The 23,672-nt window shown below is 35.7% G+C and overlaps 1 protein-coding gene across 2 annotated transcripts in view; it reads left to right on the plus strand.

The window, feature by feature from the left end:
* MYOF (myoferlin) overlaps positions 1-23,672 on the plus strand; it is a 157,902-nt gene that overhangs the window by 69,458 nt on the left and 64,772 nt on the right. The window contains exons 13-19 of one of the 2 annotated variants that reach the window (XM_074233352.1): positions 165-268; positions 1,313-1,381; positions 1,491-1,534; positions 5,373-5,455; positions 7,720-7,758; positions 13,330-13,454; positions 23,235-23,351. In XM_074233352.1, the coding sequence (XP_074089453.1) occupies positions 165-268; positions 1,313-1,381; positions 1,491-1,534; positions 5,373-5,455; positions 7,720-7,758; positions 13,330-13,454; positions 23,235-23,351 (581 nt within the window). The remainder of the gene's footprint in view (positions 1-164; positions 269-1,312; positions 1,382-1,490; positions 1,535-5,372; positions 5,456-7,719; positions 7,759-13,329; positions 13,455-23,234; positions 23,352-23,672) is intronic. The other variant, XM_074233353.1, reaches the window with a different exon arrangement.

Raw genomic sequence — 23,672 nt, forward strand, 5'->3', positions numbered from 1 at the left:
CCCCTGGAGAATCAGATGTTAAACATTTACCAGTACCTTCTATACATTCCCATCTCTTGCTATTTCTAATGGAACTTTCTCCATTTATTCAAGGAATATTAATTTTTAATTTCTATACTTTTAAGATCAAAGTTTCTATATCCTGTCTATATTTTCATTTCTAGTGGATGATGCCTTCTCACAGACTGTCAAGGAAATATTTGGAGGCAATGTAGACAAGAAAAACTTAGTGGATCCATTTGTAGAAGTGTGTTTTGCTGGAAAAAAGGTATGTATGGAAATAACCTAAATAAGAAAGCTTATAGGAATAAATGTTTTAAACTATATCTGCTACCTAAAACTGATAGTTATACATTAGACAGATTCACTGATAAACTGGCCCCAGGAAGAGAGAACATTCTGATCTTTGGTAAATTTAAAAAGTTTATGCCCTTATGGTTCATTTCTCAGTTGAAAAATGGTTTAGGCTCAAGATAATCCTTTACCTTGCCTTGCTCAGGATTTGAACTTTCAAACTCCTCACCCCAGATTTTCACACCAGTCCCAGTGGGCATAGGGCTTCAATGCAATCAGAAGAAATCCTCCCTTAATAGGAACCTCTACCATAGGAGAAATGTAATCATTTCAAATATGCCAAGAATAATAAGATCCTGCCAAAGCATAATGATACATTTTAAATAAGTAGACTGTGGTGTAGAGCCTAGAACACTGAAACCAGGAGGATCTACCTGGATGAAGTCCCATGCCTTTGACATATACTACTGTGTTGACCCTGGTCAATGCCCTTGACCTCTCAGTATCCTAGACAGATCTCTAGTCTACAAATGGCAGAGAAGATGCAGGCCTGAATTAGTAGAGAGAGTTTCTTCACAGGAAGGTTCCTAAGCTGATGAAATCATGGGTCCAGTTCCTACTCCCTGTTTTAAAGACTTGCTACCTAAGAGAATTCTTATTTTTGCTAACAACTTTGGACAGTTTAAAACCTAACTTTGTATGTTGTTTTGTCTTGACTTGGTTTTTTAATATTGCTTATGATTCTGATGGTATAAAAAAAATCTATCAAGCATCAGACCCAAGAAATACTTGGCATAGAACAATGATATGAACCAAAATAGACTATTCATCATATCTGATAAAATTCTCAGTTACATACTATATAATTTGCAAATGAAGGACCATCCCTGAACATATTATGTTACTGGAGTTCAGTGGAACTAAACCCCCAAAATGATGGTGCCAGATAGTGAAGGCATATCATGGAAATTATAAGCTAGGATTTATGTTGCTTCATTCTGGTGATTTTTTTTTTCAGGTTTCCACAGACATAATAGAGAAAAATGCAAATCCAGAGTGGAATCAAATTGTCAATCTTCAAATCAAGGTTGAGTATTTCATCTGTTTGAGAAGATTTTCTTTTAATGTAAAAATAATGAGTTTAGCAGTTGTTTCCTAATTTTAGAAATGACAATTTCTTTTCTTCTTTTTAATAGTTTCCTTCAGTGTGTGAAAAAATAAAGTTAACAGTGTATGACTGGTGAGTTAAAACATCTGATTGGTTTCTAATTCAATTTAAAAAACCAATTTCAACTGGAGCTGTCCCTGTCCTTCTCAAATTTTACCAGAGGACTTTGTCTGGATCTTTTTGGCCCCCATCACACCTAGTCTAGTCATTTCCTTTCATCCACCCCCTCTATACTCCAGAATGCAAGCTTCATGAGGTCAGGAACTATTTAATTTTTTGTTTTTATGTGTCCCTCATCTGGCACAATTTCTGACATATAATAGTCTCCAAGTAGGTATTTACAGATTGATTAATATTTATCTCGGTACAAAAAATATTCTTTGGGCTTTATCATTTAAAATAGTTTTTATATTTTTGGTCCCAGGGCCTAGAGACAATACTTTGTACATAATCAAAGCAATAAATACAAGAAGAGAAGGGAGAGAAAGGGGGAGGGGAGCAATCTAATGTAATGAATACAAAGCTGGGTTCTGAGTCAAGTAGACTGATTCAAGATCTTCCTTTGCCACATTTACTGAGACAAGTCACTTAATTTTGCTTTGCCTTTAGACATCTCTCTGAGATCCTATATTGATTTGCATTGAGAGGAATTTCTTCACCAGGAGCTCCCTAACCATTTGTTTTGGCTTTGTTTTGTTTTTTTAGATTTTTTTTTTTGCAAGGCAACGGGGTTAAGTGGCTTGCCCAAGGAAACACAGCTAGGTAATTATTAAGTATCTGAGGTCAGATTTGAACCCAGGTACTCCTGACTCCGGGGCCAGTGCTCTATCCACTGCACCACCTAGCTACCCTCCCTAAACATTTGTGCAATCAAAAGAAACTCTTTCTTCAGCAGGAACCTCTCCTTCCCCTTTACCCCCCCCCAAAAAAAGGGGAAATAACCATTACAAGGTCTTGTTCTCTTATTACTTGGCAAAGTTTGCCTTACTTTTCCTTTCCAGCTTTGTGAATATAACAATACCAACATAGCAATAGAAATGTGTTGGAGTGGGGGCGGGGTGGAATCTTTTCTCTGCCTGTGGTTTTGGACTTTGCTGCAAAGAGACTGGTTAGTCCAGGTCTCCCTATTATAACAAACCAATTGTCTCATGGGAATTTAACCAAAAGGAGGTCAGTCTTGATTACACAACTAGACAGACAACTAATTGAGACAACAATGAGATGCTGCCCAAGTGGAAGTAATATAACAAAGCACCTTTGCTAGAAGTTGTATTTACTGCCAATGGGTACAGTTGATTATTTTATTTCCCCGGCCTATCATTCATTTATGTTTGGAAAGGCACACTTTCTATGCCCTTCTGGAACTTTGACAGTTGGGTGTATCATAGTTGGTGAAGTGGGTTGGGTTCAATGTACACAAAAATTGTATAGTGAACCTAATAGATCAGAGAAATGCCTGAAGACTAAAATTCAATTTAATTCTGTTCAGTTCAGTTCAATTCAACAAATATTTATTAAATATTTCCTATGTTCGAGACATTGAAGATCCAAAGAAAAACATGACACAGAGTCTGCTTTCAAGGGGTATAAAATCTAATGAGAGAGAAAGATACACATATGATACTATAAGCGATGGGGTAAATGTAGAGAAGGATTAGGTGTGATGGTCAAAAATATTTAAAGAGGAAACTATTGTTTTCGTCTTGGGGCAATCAGGGAGGATTTAAAGATAGAGAGGAAAGTTGAGGAGAACCTTTGAAGGAGAGGAGAGATTTCGACAGATAAGCTTGGCAGACTGCCTGAGAAAAGACATGGAGACAGGAGAGGTCAGAATAACAATAAAGCAATAGAACTTGTGGAAGTAAGGAAGGAATGTAGAGTCATACTGCTAAATGACATAAGATTGGGAAAGTAAATTGCTGCTGTGGAGGGTCTTGTATACCAAGGTCAAATGAGTTTATACTTGGTAGGAAATGGGGGTCCACTGAAGATTTTGAGTGGATTAATTCCATGTAATTTAATAAGATTAGAATGGCAGCTATATGAAGGATAAACTGGAGTGAGCTTATACAAAAAGCAAGAAGACCCTCTAGAAAATTATGAAAGGCTAGACAAGAAATGCTAGAGATGAGAGCTTGGTATGAACAGAGAGGCACAATGGAAGTAGAAAAGAAGGGGTGGATACAAAGGATATTATAAAATTAACAGTAACATAACTTTGCTCATTATTGGATGTGAGATTGTTGGAGAGCCAGAGATGATTCTGAAGTGTGAAGCCTGGATAACTGAGAGGGTGATGTAACTGTCAACAGAAATAGAAAATTTGGGAATGGAGATCTCTAGCAGGTAGTTGGAAATATAGGACTGGGTGAAATTGGTTGTGGGACAGTTTGGATTTAGAAATTATTTACATAGAGATGAAAATTGTTTCTAGTTCCCTAGATAAGTTCCTCAAGGACAAAAATTATTCTGTTTTTGTTTTTGTTTTCCTGTTTCTAAGTCTGATACATATGCACATAGCAAATATTTGTTAAATGGAATTGTTGAATTGAACCATGAGTGTGCTGTGTCATGGAAGCCAAAGGAGGAGAAGATATGAAGAATGTAGGGGATGGGTGGAAAGGAAGATGGCATTCAAAAATCTTCATTTCAATATGCACATATTGCGATTAGTATTAATCCAATATCATCTACAAAAATTCCAGAGACCCAGGGATCCTCTAGTGATGTCTCTTTGGTCTAGTTGGTTTAGGACACACACTCTATCTCTTGACCAATATAGAAGATGCATTTCTGGTCCAAACTTGACCTGCAGATATAAATAACCGGGTGTGGCTAGTTGGTACAGTGGATAGAGCACCGGCCCTGGAGTCAGGAGTTACCTGGGTTCAAATCTGGCCTCAGATACTTAATGATTACCTAGCTGTGTGGCCTCGGGCAAGTCACTTAACCCCATTGCCTTGCAAAAACCTAAAAAAAAAAAGATATAAGTAACCCTAAGAATATAAGTTGATTCCGATCAAATTTGGCTCCTCCAAGACTTGGCCTTGAAATCACACCATTTAATTAAGGGGTTCCCTCGAACTTGATCTTCAGATTCATGTGATTCAGAAATATTTAAATTCTGTAGGGGAAGTGGATGTTACAGGAGAATATCCCCTGTAGGAAGTTCAAAGATTGGTCTAGTTGTACTCCTTGATGTGCAGAAGGGAATTGAGTTTAAAGCTCAATGCATGGGGTCTATAATCATCTTGCTCATGAAAATTGGGTCTGATTCTTCCTCAAAGACCAAGGAAGAATTTACATGAATGAGTGGGACTCTTTATAGCTCCCAGAAAAACATCTCTAGGTGGAGAAGAGGAATTGTGTGGTGTTGGGATGGCTGGCCACTCTAATGACTGATTAGTACATAGGGCATATTTACTGATTCTCCAGGATACTCAGGGAAGACACTCAAAGCTATATATACTTGAAATATACATGTTTGGTCCCTCTCAATGTCACCTCTGAGGACAGCTCCTGGAGGACCACACTGCACTCAGAAATTCAGACATCTCAGGATGATTGTGCCTTCTCTTATGACAAATGGAAAGGAATTATTGTATTTATTCTAACTGAGTCAACCTAAAAATGCATATAATCCCCATATCACCAAATGAATCCAATAAAAATTCTACCTTAAAAATTTGTGTAAAGACTTTAATGAATTTGTTTCATCTCCTTGAGAGGAAGGAAATGCAGCCATTAATTTACAAACTCTTGTTATTTCATCTTTTGTCTTTGTATTACCAGTATGTGGCACAATACCTGGCACATAGTAAGTGCTTCATAAATACTTATTGATTGCTTGATTTACCAATAATAGCTTCCATCTGCCCAGGACAAAGCATTAATCTCTTCTTTCTTTTAGGGACCGCCTTACCAAAAATGATGTAGTAGGAACAACCTTTCTTTATCTCTCTAAAATTGCTGCATCAGGTGGGGAAGTTGAAGGTAAGTCACCAGATTATGTTAAATAAGAAGATACAAAGACCCCAGATTAGAACATTGTGAAACAGATCAGCACGAATGGGGATCAAGTCTTAAAAACAAAATATAATCAATCTAGTGAATCACTGAAGCAACACTATTATCATGACTAAGTAATGCAGCAATTCACACATAATTATAGCAGCTCAGACCATCTGTGGGATCGATTCTCTCACCCGCTGTTATGCATGCCTCTTGATGGACCGGTTCTCACAGAGGAGTCTTTTTAACTAACAGAAATCAGCTTCATGATGAAGACATGGAAAGCCTGACTATAAGACAACGATTTGAGGGACAGAGGTTTCATCTACTTCTTATTTTAACAATGTTCTATTAAAAGACAGGATATTACAAGAAAACCTGGATCCACTAATGATATAAGCTATATATTTATCTCAGCTTTGTGTATAGCATTAACATTAGTTGCTAGACCCCTGGCTTCAAGCTAGGTTTTTGAAATAAGGGTTCCATAAGAGAGGTTATAAAGCATAAATGACACATGATTCTTTAATATTCTTTTTGCAGGATTAAATGTCTAGGACAGAGGTAGATTAACACAGCAAGAAAAAAGGGACAGGGATCTTCTATTCCTCCACTTCTAAGTGTCCTTGTGACTAAGTTGCACTATAAAAAGGATGGACTGGAGGAGGGCAGTGGAAATCAATATTGATCATGGCCCCCCTCTATTATTTATTAGCCTTATGTCCTAAAATATACCCCCCCTAAATTATGGAGTCACTTGAGAAGGTTGACAATCTTATAAAACCTTTTATGCTTCTGTAGCCTTTTTTATGGCCCAGATGGTTTATGTGTTTCCTCTCTCACTTTATTGTCTTGATTACTATTTTGATATGACTGATATTTTCAACAGTAATAACTAGCATTTACAAAGCACACAAAGATTTACAGTGCTTTACAAATCCTATTTCATTTGCTGCTACATTTTATAGACAAGGAAACAGGCCAAGAGACGTTAAGTCACTTGTTTAGTTCATGGCAGAATTCAAACTCAGGTCTTCTTGATTCCCCGTCCTATCTCCTAGCTGCTTCAAAAGGACAGGTATCTTAGATTTTCCCAGATTTGAGGTACTCTGAGGCTTTGTTTTACACTTCACACTGCAAAAAAAAAAGACTCTAGGTAAGCCCTTATTGAGTTACAAAAATATGTTTAGGGTCTCAGATATTATAGGGTCATTGAAATGAAAGCCAGTGTGCCATTAGGTAGAGATCCAGCCACAGAGAAAGAAAAGACAGGTTCAAGTTCTACCCTTGGTATATCCCAGCTCTATGACCCTCAACAAATCACTGCATCTATAGTGGCTGCAGAGAACTTTCTAAAGCTTCAGAATAGTTACTAATGAGCATTAGTAGGAGGAATTTACTCTCTGGAAACACTTTTTGTGCAGAAATAGTCAGAGACCCTAACCAGAGTCTCAAATCCTAGGTCCCTGACCTCAAAGCAATCAAGCATTTTCTTTTTTTGATTTTTTTCAATTACATGTAAAGATAGTTTTCAACATTTATTTTTGTAAGATTTTGAATTCTATATTTTTCTCTCTCCCTCCCCTTGACTATGAATAATCTGATATAGATAATATATGTATAAATATGTTAACATATTTCCATCTTAGCCATATTATGAAAAAAGAATCAGAACAAAAGGGGAAAAAAGCCAGGAGAGGGCAAAAACCATAAAACATAAAACAAACTTTAAAAAATTGAAAATAGTATGCTTTGGTCTACATTCTTGATGTGGATGGTATTTTCTATCACAAGCCATTTAAAATTGACTTTGATAATTACCTAGCTGTGTGGCCTTGGGCAAGCCACTTAACGCCGTTTGCCTTGCAAAAACCTAAAAAATAAAAAAAATAAAAATAAAATAAAATTGACTTTGAATAGGACAAAAGATTTTTAATAATACATAAAATTTTATACTTATCCCCTCCAGCCTCTACTAGTCACTTCTTTCAGATGTTCCTATGTCTGATGCTGGTTCAAAGTGGAAAATCTTATGGAAGGATTTTTGGAGCACAGGGACAAAAATTTCTTAATATTTTTTAACCCTGTTTACCAAATTGGGCTAGAATAGGATACTCTTTGGGATCTGAATTTGAGTTAACTTCAGTGTTGCTAAACCATCTGTTTAATGATGAATTAACTTCTTTGGTGTTCCATAATACCTATGTTTCTCTTGTTGTTTAACTGGTCATATTTTTATAATATAGATCCTTCACCTTCGGGAGCTTGGGCTGCATCAAATACAGGTTTCATGTTTTGTGACTTATGCTTTCCACTGTCCAGACTATCTTTCATTGTTTATCATACAAAATGCATTCATTTTTAAAATATTGGTTTTGCATTTTGTCCTTCCCTAAATAGTTTTGGCAGTGGAATTATCTCCATGTTACTTGTGCATGACTTGTAGAGCTGAGCTTAGCAATGAACTTGCTTACACCATATTAGACTTACTACAATTCCTTCCTGTACCCTAGATGCTCCTTATGCTGCTTGCCTGCTCTATGATTAATGTTTCAGGAGAGTATTTAATTGTTTTAATCTCTATATTATTTTTTGTGCTTTCTGGCTTCATAGACATGGATACCAAGGTCAGTGTTTCCTGGAATTGAAAGTAAATTTTTTCACTTAAGTCCAAGGCATTGATTTCATTGATTTTTCCATCTGGTTGGAAAATGGAAATTGTTTTCATACTTGACCACCAAAGTACAAAAATGTATAATTTAATGCAAGCAGGCTTGAGTGAATCAAAAGCAGAAAATCTAATTAAAGTTCCCTCAGTTGTAAATGTTTTACTAATAGGGTTTAAAAAAAATTGGTCAGCAATATTAATTAGAAACAACTATGTCTACTAAAGGGAATTCAAATTTTCCTGCTACCATCCCTCCCCCCTACCCGGTGGTGATAGAAAGTCAGTAAGGTTTGATTGAAAAGGATAGTATTTCTTCTCTTTTACCTCGGAAGGAACACAAGGGAGAGAAGGCTCTGGTTGGTAGCTGTCTTGCTCACACACAATTCCAGTGCTCAGCCTTCAAAGATGCCATGTCTAGAGATGGATAGTGATGGGTTCTATGACTTTGTGCTCAGTGATGGCCCATGGGGATGAAATTTTGGGTCATCCTAATTGACATATAGGACAGTTAGCTGACAATGGATAGAGTACCATATTCAAAGTCAGCAAGACTCATCTTCCTGAGCTCAAATCTGGGCTCAGATACTAACTGAAGGACTCTGGGAAAGTCACTTAACCCTGTTTCCCCCAGTTTCCTCATATGTAAAATGAACTGGAGAAGGAAATGGCAAATCACTCAGTATCATTGCCAAGAAAACTCCAAATGGGGTCATGAAGAGTTGGACATAACTAAAAAATGACTGAATAACAAAAACAATTGATATAGAAACATTGAAAAGTCATCAAATTTGCAATTGAAACTTAATAGACTAAAATTTAAAATGACCTTTCCAAACTGAATAAAAATTGACCCAAAAAGCAAAAGCTAAAATTTGCTAGGGACAAATATGAAGTGGTTCGTAGAGGGGAAAATTTTCTGAAGTGCAAATATATGATAAAGAAAGGTCATAATAAGATCTATCAGAAAACCTAAAAAGAATCAAGAAATGCATTGTAGGAGGGTTCTAATGGACCATGAGATGAATTGAGCCACCAATGTAAGACTGTTGGGGAAAAGCCAATATGATACTGAGTTATATTAAAAAAGAGTAGCAAAGGGGCAGCTAGGTGGCGCAGTAGATAGAGCACTGGCCCTGGAGTCAGGAGTACCTGAGTTCAAATCCAGCCTCAGACACTTAATTACCTAGCTGTGTGGCCTTGGGCAAGCCACTTAACCCCATTGCCTTGCAAAAATCTAAAAAAAGAGTAGCAAAGGCCAAGGTTAGGGATATGACCCTTCCTTTATATTTTATATTTATCAGACTATGAATAGAATATTGTGTCCAGTTTTGGTCACCGCATTTTAAAAAAAGGATGTGAAAGGGGCTAGCTAGGTGACAACAGTACTCTATCGAGCACCGGCCCTGGAGTCAGGAGTATCTGAGTCCAAATCCAGCCACAGACACTTAATAATTACCTAGCTGTGTGGCCTTGGGCAAGCCACTTAACCCCATTTGCCTTACAAAAACCTAAAAAAAAAGAAAAAAGAAAAAAAAGAAAATTCCCTGTGGCATAAAAAGTATTATTAAGTGACTTTCCCAAGGTGAGACAACTATTATATGTTGTTAATAATAATAATGATGATGATAATTACTAACATTTATATAGTATTCACTATGTGCTAGAAGCTTTAAAATTATCTTATTTGATTGTCACAAGAATCTGAGGAGGTAGGTGCTTTTATTATCCCCATTTTATAGATGAGAAAAATGAGACAAAGATTAAGTGACTCATCCCAAGTCACACAGCTAGTATTTAATGATGGATTGAATTTAGATCTTCCTGATTCCAGGCCCAGTGTTCTATCCAAAAGGTAGATTATCAACCCAGTCTAATATTTATTTCAATTAAAAAAACATTTATTAAGCATCTCATATGTGTGAATTGTTGTGCTTTGTGCTGGGATATAAAGCAAAATTTGAATTCTTCTGGGAGAGAATCTATAATTCTGCAGAAAGGGATAATTTTAATAAAATTTTTAATAAAAAGGGGGACTTAAAGTTATCTAACACAGAGAAGGTAATAATTACTCTTGTGTGTCTATGTTTATAGTAGTGAAGGGTAATAATTACTTACTGTATTAAACAACTATGTAATAAATAAGGAGAAAGTAATATGACTAATATTTTAGCAAATACATCAGAAATTAATTCATTACCTGGTCACAGAGTAATGAATAATTTGTCCACATCAATTCTGTAAGACCATCCATTAAACTTATAGAGGATAAACTGACTTAATGATCTGAGTATGAAATTAGAATGATGAAATTAGGAATCCTGGAAATAAAATAGATATTAATAAATATAAAATAAAATACATATTAATAAATGAGTGTTTTTCTTTGAAGTTGCCACTTTAGGAGGCCAAGGCATTATTCCAAAAATATTATTTGACTTAATCATCCATCTTATCCACCAGTATTGCCTCTTTCCTGGAAAAAGAAATCCATCCCTCCAAAGGTGAAGTGTAGTCATCACTAAGACATTCAGGAGAATGTGTTAAAGGCTCTAAAGAGTTCTTAATAAAACCCAAAGAGGAGTTTCTTCCAAATATTTTAAACCTTAGAACCATTTTTGGACTCAATGTATAATCTCTCAAAGGGACTGTTTTGAAGGCTGGGGCTTCTTTGGATGTCAGAGTTCTCATGCTTTGAAGGTATGATTTGGTCTCTGATTCAGAACTGCATTTTGCATAAAGCCCACAAAATAACCCAACACCTAGCACATAATGTGCTCAATAGATGCTTGACTGAAAAGAACTGAACTAATAAAAAGAAAATGGCCTTAAGGAAGAGCATAAGAGGAAATTTCTTGACCATCAACCAAGTGACTAATTTGGAAAATCAGAAAATTCCTTAACAGTTTTTCTTTTCTTTCTGTCATTTAAAAAGATACTGGAATGTTCATTTCTAGGGAAGAGAAAAGACAAATATCTACACTGAATGGTTTAAATATTTATTTGAGTGATTCAGGGCTTACCCCAGATGAACAAAGAGGGAAAATGGCAAAGTGAGATAGAGAATAAATAGGAGATGAGTGGTGTCACCTCAGTTCTAGACCTGATTCTGGTAAAACTCATTATATGACCTTAGGACAAGTCACCTTCCTCTCTGGGAATAGGTTTCCTCCTATTTAATCATTACATGATTTCTAAGGTCTCCTGCAGATAAAGGTGTCTATATTTATTTAGGATTTCCTCCTACTTAGCTCTGCCCCTATTGTCATTCTTGTTGGTGTTCAGTTATTTCAGTTAGGTCCAATTCTTTGTGAGTCCATTTAGAGTTTTCGTGACAAAGATACTGGAGTGGTTTATCATTTCCTTCTTCAGCTTATTTTACAGATAAAGAACTGAGGCAAGCAGGGCTAAGTGACTTGTCCAGGATCACATAACTAGTAAGTGTCTGAGGCCAGATATGAGCTCAGGAAAATGACTCCAGGCCTGGCACTCTATGCACTGTATCACCTAACAGCTTCCATGTCATTATTTGTTTTTATTTATTGTAAAATAGGGAAAGAAAATAAAATTCTGTTAGATACTTAATCAGCAAATTCTCCATGCCTCCTCATATGCTGCCAAGGACATTAAGTCATCTATGTCTTGGTAGCTGATAGATGCAGTAGTGATAGTCCTACTCCTTTTTTCATTTTCAGCATTTACTCTTATTTTTGTCTTCCATTGCTTCTTCCTTTCCCTTGTATAAATTGTGTGTGTGGGGGGGGGGAGAGAGATGAAAATCATTCTCTGGGAAAACTTAGATCTAAGTGTCCCAATAACTAAATAGCTGGGCATTCTGGCCAACACAAAATGCTGCTTCTCATCATTTTTGGTCACTCCTATAAGTTTTTTGTTTCTCCTCTTTTTCTGTCTCCAGAAAGACATGAGAATTTTCATCAATGGGCTTGAGAATCTCTGCTCTCTACTTCTACCCACAAAAACCCTACACATTTATGAGTTTGCTGAGGAGTGAAATGGTCTATGTAGTTCTCAAACTCCTGAAAGATTTATGATTTTCTCAATGTAGAATCCTACCTCTACCACTCAGCTATGATTGCATAGTTCAGTTGTAGAGTCTGAGGGTCAATCCAGATACTGCTGATGAGAAGCTTAGCCCTCTAGCCATGAAGCTATCTTTCTGTCTGTATCCTCTTATTGCTGACCTATTAGTTTTGTGTGGAGAGTATTGTGCACTAATTTATTTACTTTATTTTAAGATATGAAATCACAGAATCTTCATGAAAAGACTTCAGAGCTCATCAAACTTCTCATACAGTTAACAATTCCCTCAACAATATCTCTGTTAGCATAAGTAATCATCTAGTATCTGCTTGAACATCCCAGGGTTGGGAAATTCAGTACCTCCTTAGGAAGCCCATTCCATTTTTGAACCTTTTGAAAATGAGTCAGATTCTATCTTCCTGCACTTCCAGTTATTGTTCTAGATAGAAAATAAATCTATTCCTTGTTCTACACGGCAGCCCTTAAGGATTTGAGGTCAGTAGCCATGTTCTCATTTCCCCCTTACTCTTTAGCTAATAAAACCATGAGATTTGTCTGATAACCAGAAAAGACTGTAACAGATGGTGACAATTATGATGATTTAAAAGGATTTTTTCCTACTCATAGACAAAACATTGTAAATTAAGAGAGTGGGTTACTATGTAAATTGATTAACCCTAGACAAATAATTTTTACATAATTGTAACTAACAGTTTATCATTAAGTATCTGCTTAAGGCTGAATAATATTTCTTAGACAAAATAAGATGAATGTTTAACTTACTAAATTTCCTCACCAAATATAAATAATTTAATGTTAATGATATATGAAAATAATTTATAAATTGGTACAGATATTATAAAGAACAATTTGAAAGCCTATATTCTCTCATTTAAATGATATTCATGGATCACAGGATTAGCAAACACAAGATTGGCAAACACAGGCAATTGTTTCATTTATTCTTTGAGAGTTAACAGAAGAGGAAATTACTATTATTATCCTAAGTGCATAACATCTGCATTAATGTCACTAATGCACCTGTGAAATAAAATATGCTCACATCATCAACTAACAACTAACTTCTGACAAAACCTAATAGATTAGAAATTTCAGTGCTTATGGTCTAATGGTGATGTTTGCTTCTTAGGGAAAACAGGAGAAACAGAAGTGGGCTTCGTACCAACATTTGGACCTTGTTATCTAAATCTTTATGGAAGTCCAAGAGAATACACTGGATTCCCTGATCCATATGATGACTTGAATTCTGGAAAGGTTAGTCTCCCAATTAAGTGAATGCTTTTAACAGTTGACTGATGGCAGTGATTTCTTACTATGGTATAATTGCTACAGCCAGGTTTTGTATTTAGAGGAAGCTGATTAAAACTCCCTTCACACACACACCCACACTGCAGTCCATTTATCTGATTGGATGATGGGGAAATAGAACTCTTTTTCTCCTTTGACAAATCACTTGGAGTCTTATTGTAATTATTTAAATATTTCCAGATGCTGTTAATCCAATTGGAGGAAATTTCTTCCTTTCCTTTAAAGTGTAGACTTTTCTAGCAGCCTCTTTTATTTTTTTATTATAAAGATTTTATTTATTTTGAGTTTTACAATTTTTCCCCTGATCTCACTTCCCTCCCCTCACCCCCCACAGAAGGCAATTTGTCAGTCTTTACATTGTTTCCATGGTATACATTGTTCCAAATTGAGTGTGATGAGAGAGAAATCATATCCTTAAGGAAGAAACATAAAGTATAAGAGATAGAAAGATCAGACAATAAGATATCAGGTGTTTTTTTTTCCTAAATTAAAGGTAATAGTCCTTGGTCTTTGTTCAAACTCCACAGTTGTTTCTCTGGATACAGATGGTATTCTCCATTACACAGAGCCTCAAATTGTCCCTGATTGTTGCACTGATGGAATGAGTGAGTCAAGGTTGAACATCACCCCCATATTGCTGTTAGAGTGTACAGTGTTTTTCTGGTTCTGCTCATCTCACTCAGCATCAGTTCATTCAAATCCCTCCAGGCTTCCCTGAATTCCCATCCCTCGTGGTTTCTAATAGTACAATAGTGTTCCATGAAATACATATACCACAGTTTGCTAAGCCATTCCCCAACTGAAGGACATTTACTTGATTTCCAATTCTTTGCCACCACAAACAGGGCTTCTATGAATACTTTTGTACAAGTGATGTTTCTACCCTTTTTAATCATCTCTTCAGGGTATAGACCCAGTAGTGGTATTGCTGGATCAAAGGGTTTGCACATTTTTATTGCCCTTTAGGGGCATAGTTCCAAATTTCTCTCCAGAAAGGTTGGATGAGTTCACAGCTCTAACTAACAATGTAATAATGTCCCAGATTTCCCACAACCCTTCCAACAATGATCATTATCCTTTCTGGTCATGTTGGCCAGTCTGAGAGGTGTGAGGTGGTACCTCAGAGAAGCTTTAATTTGCATTTCTATAATAAGTAATGATTTAGAGCAATTTTTCATATGACTATAGATTGCTTTGATCTCCTCATCTGTAAATTGCCTTTGCCTATCCTTTGACCATTTGTCAATGGGGAATGTTTTTTTTTTAATTTGACTCATTTCTCTGTATATTTTAGAAATGAGTACTTTGTCAGAAACATTAGTTGTAAAGATTGTTTCCCAGTTTACTGCATTTCTTTTGATCTTGGTTACAGTGGTTTTGTCTGTGCAAAAGCTTTTTAATTTAATGTAATAGAAATCATCTAGTTTGTTTTTAGTGATGTTCTCCATCTCTTCCTTAGTCATAAACTGCTTCTCTTTCCATAGATCTGACAGGTAAACTAGTCCTTGATCTTCTAGTTTGCTTATAGTATTGTTTTTAATGTCTAAATCCTGTATCCTTTTGGATCTTATCTTTGTATAGGGTATGAGGTGTTGGTCTAATCTAAGTTTCTTCCATACTAACTTCCAATTTTCCCAGCAGTTTTTATCAAAGAGAGAGTTTTTATCCCAATAAGCTGGACTCTTTGAGTTTATCAAACAGCAGATTACTATAATCATTTCCTGCTATTGCACCTAGTCTATTCCACTGGTTCACCACTCTGTTTCTTAGCCAATACCAGACAATTTTGATGACTGATGCTTTATAATATAATTTTAGAACAGGTAGGGCTAAGCCACCTTCTTTTACAATATTTTTTATTAAATCCCTGAAAATTCTTGACTTTTTCTTTCTCCATATTAATTTACTTACAAATTTTTCTAATTCATCAAAGTAAATTTTTGGAATTTTGATTTGCAGGGCACTAAACAGGTAGTTTAGTTTTGGTAGAATTGTCATTTTTATTATATTAGCTCTACCTATCCATGAGCAGTTGATGTTTGCCCAGTTATCTAAATCTGATTTAATTTGTGTGAGAAGTGTTTTATCATTGTTTTCAAAAAGTTTCTGAGTCTACCTTGGCAAATAGACTCCTAGGTATTTTATATTGTCTGAGGTTACTTTTTTTTAGGTTTTTGCAAGGCAAATGGGGTTAAGTGGCTTGCCCAAAGCCACACAGCTAGGTAATTATTAAGTGTCTGAGGCTGGATTTGAACTCAGGGGCTCCTGACTCCAGGGCCGGTGCTCTATCCACTGTGCCACCTAGCCGCCCCTGAGGTTACTTTGAATGGGATTTCTCTTTCTAGATCTTCCTGCTTTATCTTGCTAGTCATATATAGAAAAGTTGAGGATTTATGAGGGTTTATTTTATATCCTGCTACTTTGCTAAAATTTCAAATTGTTTTCAGTAGTTTTTTTGGATGATTTCTTGGGATTCTCTAGGTATATCATCATGTCATCTGCAAAGAGTGAGAGTTTTATCTCTTCCCAATTCTAATTCCTTCAATTTCTTTTTCTTCTCTTATTGCTGAGGCTAACATTTCTAATATAATATTGAACAGTAGTGATGATAATGAGCATCCTTGTTTCACCCCTGATCTTATTGGGATGGCCTCTAGCTTCTCCCCATTGAATATAATGCTTGTTGATGGTTTCAGATAGATATTGCTTATTATTCTAAGGAACGGTCCATTTATTCTTACACTCTCTAATGTTTTTAGTAGGAATGAGTGCTGTATTTTGTCAAAAGCCGTTTCAGTATCTGTTGATATGATCATATAATTTCTGATAGGTTTGTTGTTGATATAATTTATTATACTAACAGTTTTCCTAATATTGAACTAACCCTGCATTCCTGGGATGAATCCTATTTGGTCAAAATATATTATCCTAGTGATAACTTGTTGTAATCATTTTGTTAAGATTTTATTTAAGATTTTTTCATCTATATTCATCAGAGAGATAGGTCTGTAATATTCCTTTTCTGTTTTAACTCTTCCTGGTTTAGGTATCAGCAGCATATTGGTTTCATAGAAAGAGTTAGGCAGAGTTCCATCTTCCCCTGTTTTTCCAAAGAGTTTATATAGAATTGGAACCAATTGTTCCTTAAATGTTTGGTAGAATTCACTTGTGAATCCATCAGGCCCTAAAGATTTTTTATTAGGGAGTTCAGTGATGGCTTATTGATTTTTTTTTTCTGAGATAGGATTGTTTAGGTATTTGATCTCCTTTTCATTTAAACTGGGCAACTTATATTTTTGTAAATATTCATCCATTTCACTTAGATTGTCAAATTTATTGGCATAGAATTGGGAAAAATAATTCTGAATCATTACTTTAATTTCCTCCTCATTGATGGATACTAGCAATTTGGTTTTCTTCTTTCTTTTTTTTAATCGAATTTACCAGAGGTTTATCAATTTTATTGGTTTTTTCATAAAACCAACTCTTGGTTTTATTTATTAATTCAATAGTTTTTTGCTTTCAATTTTATTAATTTCTTTAATTTTTAGAATTTCTAATTTGGTATTTCATCGGGGATTTTTAATTTGTTCTTTCCCTAATTTTTTTAGTTGCATATTTAGTTCATTGATTTCCTCTTTCTTTAATTTACTCATGTAAGTATTTAAAGATATAATATATCCCCTGACAGTCACTTTGAGTGAATCCCATAGGTTTTGGTATGTTGTTTCATTATTGTCATTATCTAGGATAAAATAATTAATTCTTTCTATAATTTGTTGTTTGATCCACTCATCCTTTAAAATGAGGTTATTCAGTTTCCAATTCATTCTGGGTCTGTATCTCCCTGGCCCAATATTGCATATGATTTTTATTGCAATGTGATCTGAGAAAGATGTATTTACTATTTCTGCCTTTCTTCAGTTGATCATTAGGTTTTTATGTCCTAGTACATGGTCAGTTTTTGTGTAAGTGCCATGTACTATAGAGAAAAAGGTATATTCCTTTCTATCCCCTTTCAATTTCCTCCATAAATCTATCATATCTAGTTATTCTAACAATCTATTTACCTCCTTAACTTCTTTCTTGTTTATTTTATGATTTGCTTTATCCAGATCTGAGAGCAGGAGGTTGAGGTCTCCCACTAGTAGAGTTTTGCTGTCTATGTCTTCCTGTAGTTCTTTCAGCTTCTCCTCTAAGAATTTGGATGCTATCCCATTTGGTGCATATATATTCAGTATTGAAATTACTTTATTGCCTATGGTATCTTTTAGGACGATATAGTTTCCTTCCTTATCTCTTTTAACACTATCTAATTTTGCAGCTGCTTTGTCTGAGATAAGGATTGCTACCCCTGCTTTTTTCACTTCAGCTGAAGCAAAATAATTTTACTCCAACCTTTTACCTTTACTCTATATGTATCTCTCAGTTTCAAATGAGTTTCTTGTAAGCAGTATATTGTAGGATTCTGGTTTTTAATCCACTCTGCTATTTGCTTACTTTTTTATTGCCCTCCATGCTATCTTCCCTCTGTTTGTATTTTTCCCCTTTTACCCCACCCTGTATCCATATTCCCCAGTATTTTGTTTCTGAACAACCCCCTTCAGTGTGTGTTTGCCCTCCTATATCCACCCTCCTCCCCTTTCTTTCCCCTATCCCTTTTCCCTTCCCTTTCTTCTGTAGTTCCCCTTTTTTCTCCCCTTCCCCATCTCTATTCCCCCCTCCCCTTTTCCCCTTTTAACACTTGAAAGGTAAGATATTTTTTTAAGTTAACTGAGTATGTGTATAAGTTAACTTTAAGTCAAGTCTGATGAGAGGAAGATTCAGGTGTTTCTTATCTCCTCCCTTCTTCCTCTCTATTACCATAGGTCTTTTGTACCTCTTATTGTAATGAGATTTACCCCATTCAATCCCCTCCCTCCTCTATCTCCTTCTTGTCCCCCTTTTTAAGGAGTAGGTGCTTTTAAATCATTCTATCTGAGTCATAGAAAATTTTGAGTGTCCATCACTTCTAGCTAAGTATATTCTATCTAATAGAGTTACAATTCTTGAGAGTTATTAGAGTCTTTCTCCCAAGTAGGGTTATAGCCAGTTTCATCCCATTGGATAGCAGTCTCATGGATAAGTCATGAGTGTCCATCACTTCTGTCTAGGTATATTCTCTCTGTTAGAATTACAGTTCTCAAGAGTTATGAGATTTTCCCATGCTGGTATATAGCCAGTTTCATCTTATTGGATAGCAGTTTTTTTCTTTACCCCCCCTTTTTTAACTGTTCATGTGTCTCTTGAACCTCCTGTTTGATGTCCAAATTTTCTATTTAGCTCTGATCTTTCCATCAAGAATTTTTGGAATTCTTCCATTTCATTAAATGTCCATCTTTTCCCCTGAAAAAGAAGGCTTAACTTTGCTGGATAGTAGATTCTAGTCTGCATTCCAAGCTCCCTTGCTCTTCAGAAGATCTTATTCCAGGCCCTTTGATCCCTTAATGTTGATGCAGCCAGGTCCTATACAGTCCTTACTGTTGCTCCTTAGTATTTAAATTGTTTCTTTCTGGATGCTTGCAGGATTTTCTCTTTTATCTGATAGTTCTGGAATTTGGCCACAATATTCCTTGGTGTTTTCATTTTAGGATCTCTTTCCAGAGGGGATCAATGTATTCTTTCAATAACTACTTTGCCCTCTAGTTCCATGATATCAGGGCAGTTTTCCAGCACTAGATCCTGTAATATTAAGTCCAGGTTTTTTTTTTTTCCTCTTCAATGTTTTCAGGAAGTCCAATAATTCTCAGGTTGCCCCTTCTTGATCTATTCTCAAGGTCATTGGTTTTGCTGATGAGGTATTTTACATTTTCTTCTATCTTTTCTATTTTTTGGTTTTGTTTAACACGTTCATGCTGTCTCATGAAGTCATTAGTTTCCACAGACTCCATTCTTTTTTTTTTTAGAAAGGAGTTTTCTTCATTTCCCTTTTGCAACTTCTTTTCCCAATTGGTCAATTCTATTTTTGAAAGAGCTTTCCATTTGAACAATTGTGGTTTTGAGAGAATTATTTTCTTTTTGCATTTGCCCAATTGAGGATCTGAGAGAATTATTCTCATTTTGTATTTGTCCAATTGATGATCTGAGAGTTATTCTCATTTTATATTTGTCCAATTGTATTTTCCAGTGATTTGTTTTCTTGTTGCAAGGTGTTAATCTTCTCTTGGGTTTCTTTTCCCAAATTTTCCAATTGATTTTTAAACTCCTTCTTTATTTCTTCAAGGAAGTCTTTCTGTGCTGGAGACCAGATCATATTCTCCTCAGAGGTTCTAGGTCTTTCTGAATTAGGGTCTTTTCCTTCCAAAAATTTTTCTATGGATCCACCTTTCCACTGACCTTTCTTCATTTTGCTAAACCTTGAGTTGGGGAGGGACTAGTTCCCAGAGGTTTGGTGTTGGGATCCCTAGAGGCTTTACTCACTGAGTAGCAGTCTCTTTTAGAATGCATTTATCACAGAGAGTAATACTATTCTTGTCTCAGAGTCAGAGAGTCATAGTTAACATTCATCAAGCAACTACTATGTTGTTTAGATACTCTGCTTAGAACTGGGTATATGAAGAAAGAGATAAGAAGATCCTTGTGCTCAAGGACCTTACATTCTAATAGGGGAGACAACACATAAAAATGGAGCTGAAAAAGCATGCATGTATGTGTGTGTTTGGGTGAGTGGTGTTGGTGTATTATCTGGTTTAGGAGCATAATAAAGTCATACATCTAGGATAGGACATGATCTGAGGACTGAGGAGTTGTGAGCTTCTAAGTTGCTTTTATTTGCAAAATGATGAGTTTCTGGAATCATGAAGTCCCCAGAAAGTAGCCTGGGTAGAAAAGGAAAAGAATTCCCCTGAGTGCCCTCTTTAAAATGGTAGAGGATCAGGGAGGAACTCCCAGATGTTTATTTTCCACCTTCTCCAACCAGAAGGAGGGAGGGTTTCAAGGTACCAGGAGTAATGGGGAGATGAGAGTTTCTAAGTTGATTTTCTCTTTCAGAATGATGAGTCTGGCGATGATGAAGTCCAGAAAAGTAGCCCTAGACATATATACACACACACATATCTCAAGTCCATTTAGATCCCTCTCGAACCTTTGAGAGTTTACTCTGTATGAAAATTTATTAATGGAATCACAACCATTCCCAGCCCCCAATTAGAAAAATGCCTGAAATTGTGGTAGAATGTGGGTTTTCTACCTAATTTTACCTTCATATTTATCTCTAGTTAACCTCTGGTCTCTTTGTGGTTCAGGCAGAATTCAATGTTCTGGAAATATTTGGTTAATGAAACAGGTTATTATAAAGTTTGTGGATAAAGAGTCAACAGAAGTTAGATGGGGGAAGATTATGGCTTTTCTACAACCTAGGTCTTCTTTTATGAGATGCCTTTGAATCAGTGGTCTGCCTTGATATCTGTCTTCTATGCCCCATTTTAGTCTTACTTTGCTCCTCAGAAGTGAACTCATAAATCACCCACTTCAATTGCTGAAATTCTTCTCCCTTCACTTGATAATTTATAGACAACCCCTGGAGGTACTTCCCAGCCTGTTGGAATAGAATTCCTGTCATTTTACTTCAACAGCTTTCAAAGACTTTTTAACATTTAGTCTTTTGGCTGATTGATTAAGTGCTTGAGATGTTTTCTCACCTAATGATTAAGGTGCCAAAGCTAGCTTTCATATAGTACTTTAAAGTTTGCAAAGCACTTTAGATACATTATTTCATTTGGTCCTCAGAACATCCCATGAGGTAGATTTTTATTATTGTCTCCATTTTGCAGATGAGGAATTTGAGGCCTCTAAAGGTTAGATGACTTGATTAGGCTCACACAACCTAATAGAGTCACACAATTTGAGGTCGGATTAGAACTCAGATCTTCTTTATTCCCAGGCCAAGTTTTTAACCAATATACCCATGGGCCACATGAGACTTCCTAGTTCCAAACCAGGGTGAAAATATAATTGTGAAATATTGATAAGTATTGATATTGATAAGTATCATATTGATAAGTAATTTTGTGAAATATCTATAAATAAAAATGCAATATAACATAGATGATATTAATGCATGATTTTCTAAGCCAACATGTGACTTGCAGGACTCCTTATGTACAGTTTCTGATACCACTAAACTAGCTGCCTCACTGATATTTCCCAATATGTTTCTTTACTTTCCCTCCTCTCTCAGACATCCCTCCCTTATAATGAAGATTGAAAAACAGAAAAAAAATCAACACATCAACCAAATCTAACATTATTTGCAGAATTCCATACCAATAGTTCCCCACCTCTGCAAAGAAGCCAAGTCTAAAATTCTTTTGCAGGAATTCTTGTACTGGGTTTAGGACAAATTGATATATAATAAGACACTATTTATTTTGTTTATATGTTGACTCTGGGGAAAATACTTTTTTAAATTTTATTTAAGGCAATAAGGTTAAGTGACTTGCCCAAGGTCACACAGTTAGGTAATAATTAGTCGTCTGAGGTTGGATTTGAACTCAGGTCCTCCTGACTCCAGGGCTGGTGTTCTATCCACTATGCCACCTAGTCACCCCGTCCTATTTCTATGACTGAAAAATAATATCAATAAGAGCACCTACCTCCAGGATTGTTATGAGGAAAAATGAAATCATTTTTTGTGAAGCTCTTTTGTGAAGGTACTTCAGAAATGCTTGTCCCCTTTCCCAACCTCCATTTTGCCCTCCATAGCATGGTACAATCAATATTTGTTGAAAAGACTAAACTCTTGAGACATAATAACATATCAGATAGCCAAGGTGTGTCTGCCCACCAAGATCCCTCCTTCCCCGCACCAGATAATAAATCACCAAGGACTTAATTCTGCAGAAAGAATGACTCAGTAGATGGTACACCAAACATCATTCCCAAAGGATGATTAACCCACAGAAATAGGGAGGTAAATCAGGCAATTGGCAACTCCAAGTATTTCTTTACCTAAATATAGTCTGGGAAATTAGTTCTGGCTCTAATATAGTAGGCATAAAACCATTCTTTGGAAGGCCTAAAGATATGGATTAAACAAGATCCATATAGAGAGAGATATAGATAAATATCGATATAGATAGATATGTTTGTGTATAATGTGCTTGTATATATATATATATATATATGTATATATATATATATATATACACACACATATGTATCTAGACAGAGATGTTTATTTGTCCATTCTCCAGATTTTGAATTGTAAATGATCTCAATGGTCTATGCTTAGTTGTTTTAATAGAGTATTCTATTTAAAAATACATATATTTAAATAGGAAAACATACTATATTCTTATTTCACTAGCAATTCATGTCTAGTTACATATATTTACTCCTGGAAAATTTAGTTTTTCAGACAATGGAGCCTAAACATCCTCTTATTGGCAATTTACCCAGATTACCAGAAAGAGCAATTTCTGGAATGCCCCAAGAACCTTCTAGACTATCCTTAAGTTTTAACTAAGGAATAAACTAGATTCCCTAGCTGTTGAAGTTCCCATCTTTGGTCCTGATCTGCTGGGTTTGGAACCTCAACAAAACAAAACAAAGCAAAACAAAACCCAAGGTCCATTCCATAGTAGGAACCTAAACCTTGCAGAGAGGATCTGGATGTTAGCCCCAAGGGGCTTCTTATTGACTTGTATTCAAATTAATACTCTCTAATAACATATCATTGCTTTCCAGGGTGAAGGAGTTGCTTACAGAGGTCGAATTCTGGTTGAACTGAGTACTTTACTTGAGAAAACACCCCCTGAAAAAAAAATTGAAACCATACCCAGTGATGACTTGTTGGTTGTTGAGGTAACTTCTGGGCTCACTTATGTTAATCGATTCAAAAGCTCTTAATGTTTATACAATTGAGAGGATTGTTTGTACTTAGACTGTATATTTTTTTTCTTGGTTCATCTTAATTCAATAAATACATCTGAGGGTTGATCGAGAAATCAAGAAGTCAGCTTTATGTTTATAAGTTGCTTTACATAGATCATAACATTTAGCCATCACAATAGTCTTTTGAGATGAATCATTTATTGTCATTATCCCCATTTTCTAGGTAAGAGAACTGAGGCTTAGAGAAATTACGTGACTAATCCAACTGCTAAGGATCCATGACTTCATCTG

The sequence above is a fragment of the Macrotis lagotis genome, chromosome 4 (genome assembly GCF_037893015.1).
Source record: "Macrotis lagotis isolate mMagLag1 chromosome 4, bilby.v1.9.chrom.fasta, whole genome shotgun sequence".
Taxonomy (NCBI): domain Eukaryota; kingdom Metazoa; phylum Chordata; class Mammalia; order Peramelemorphia; family Peramelidae; genus Macrotis; species Macrotis lagotis.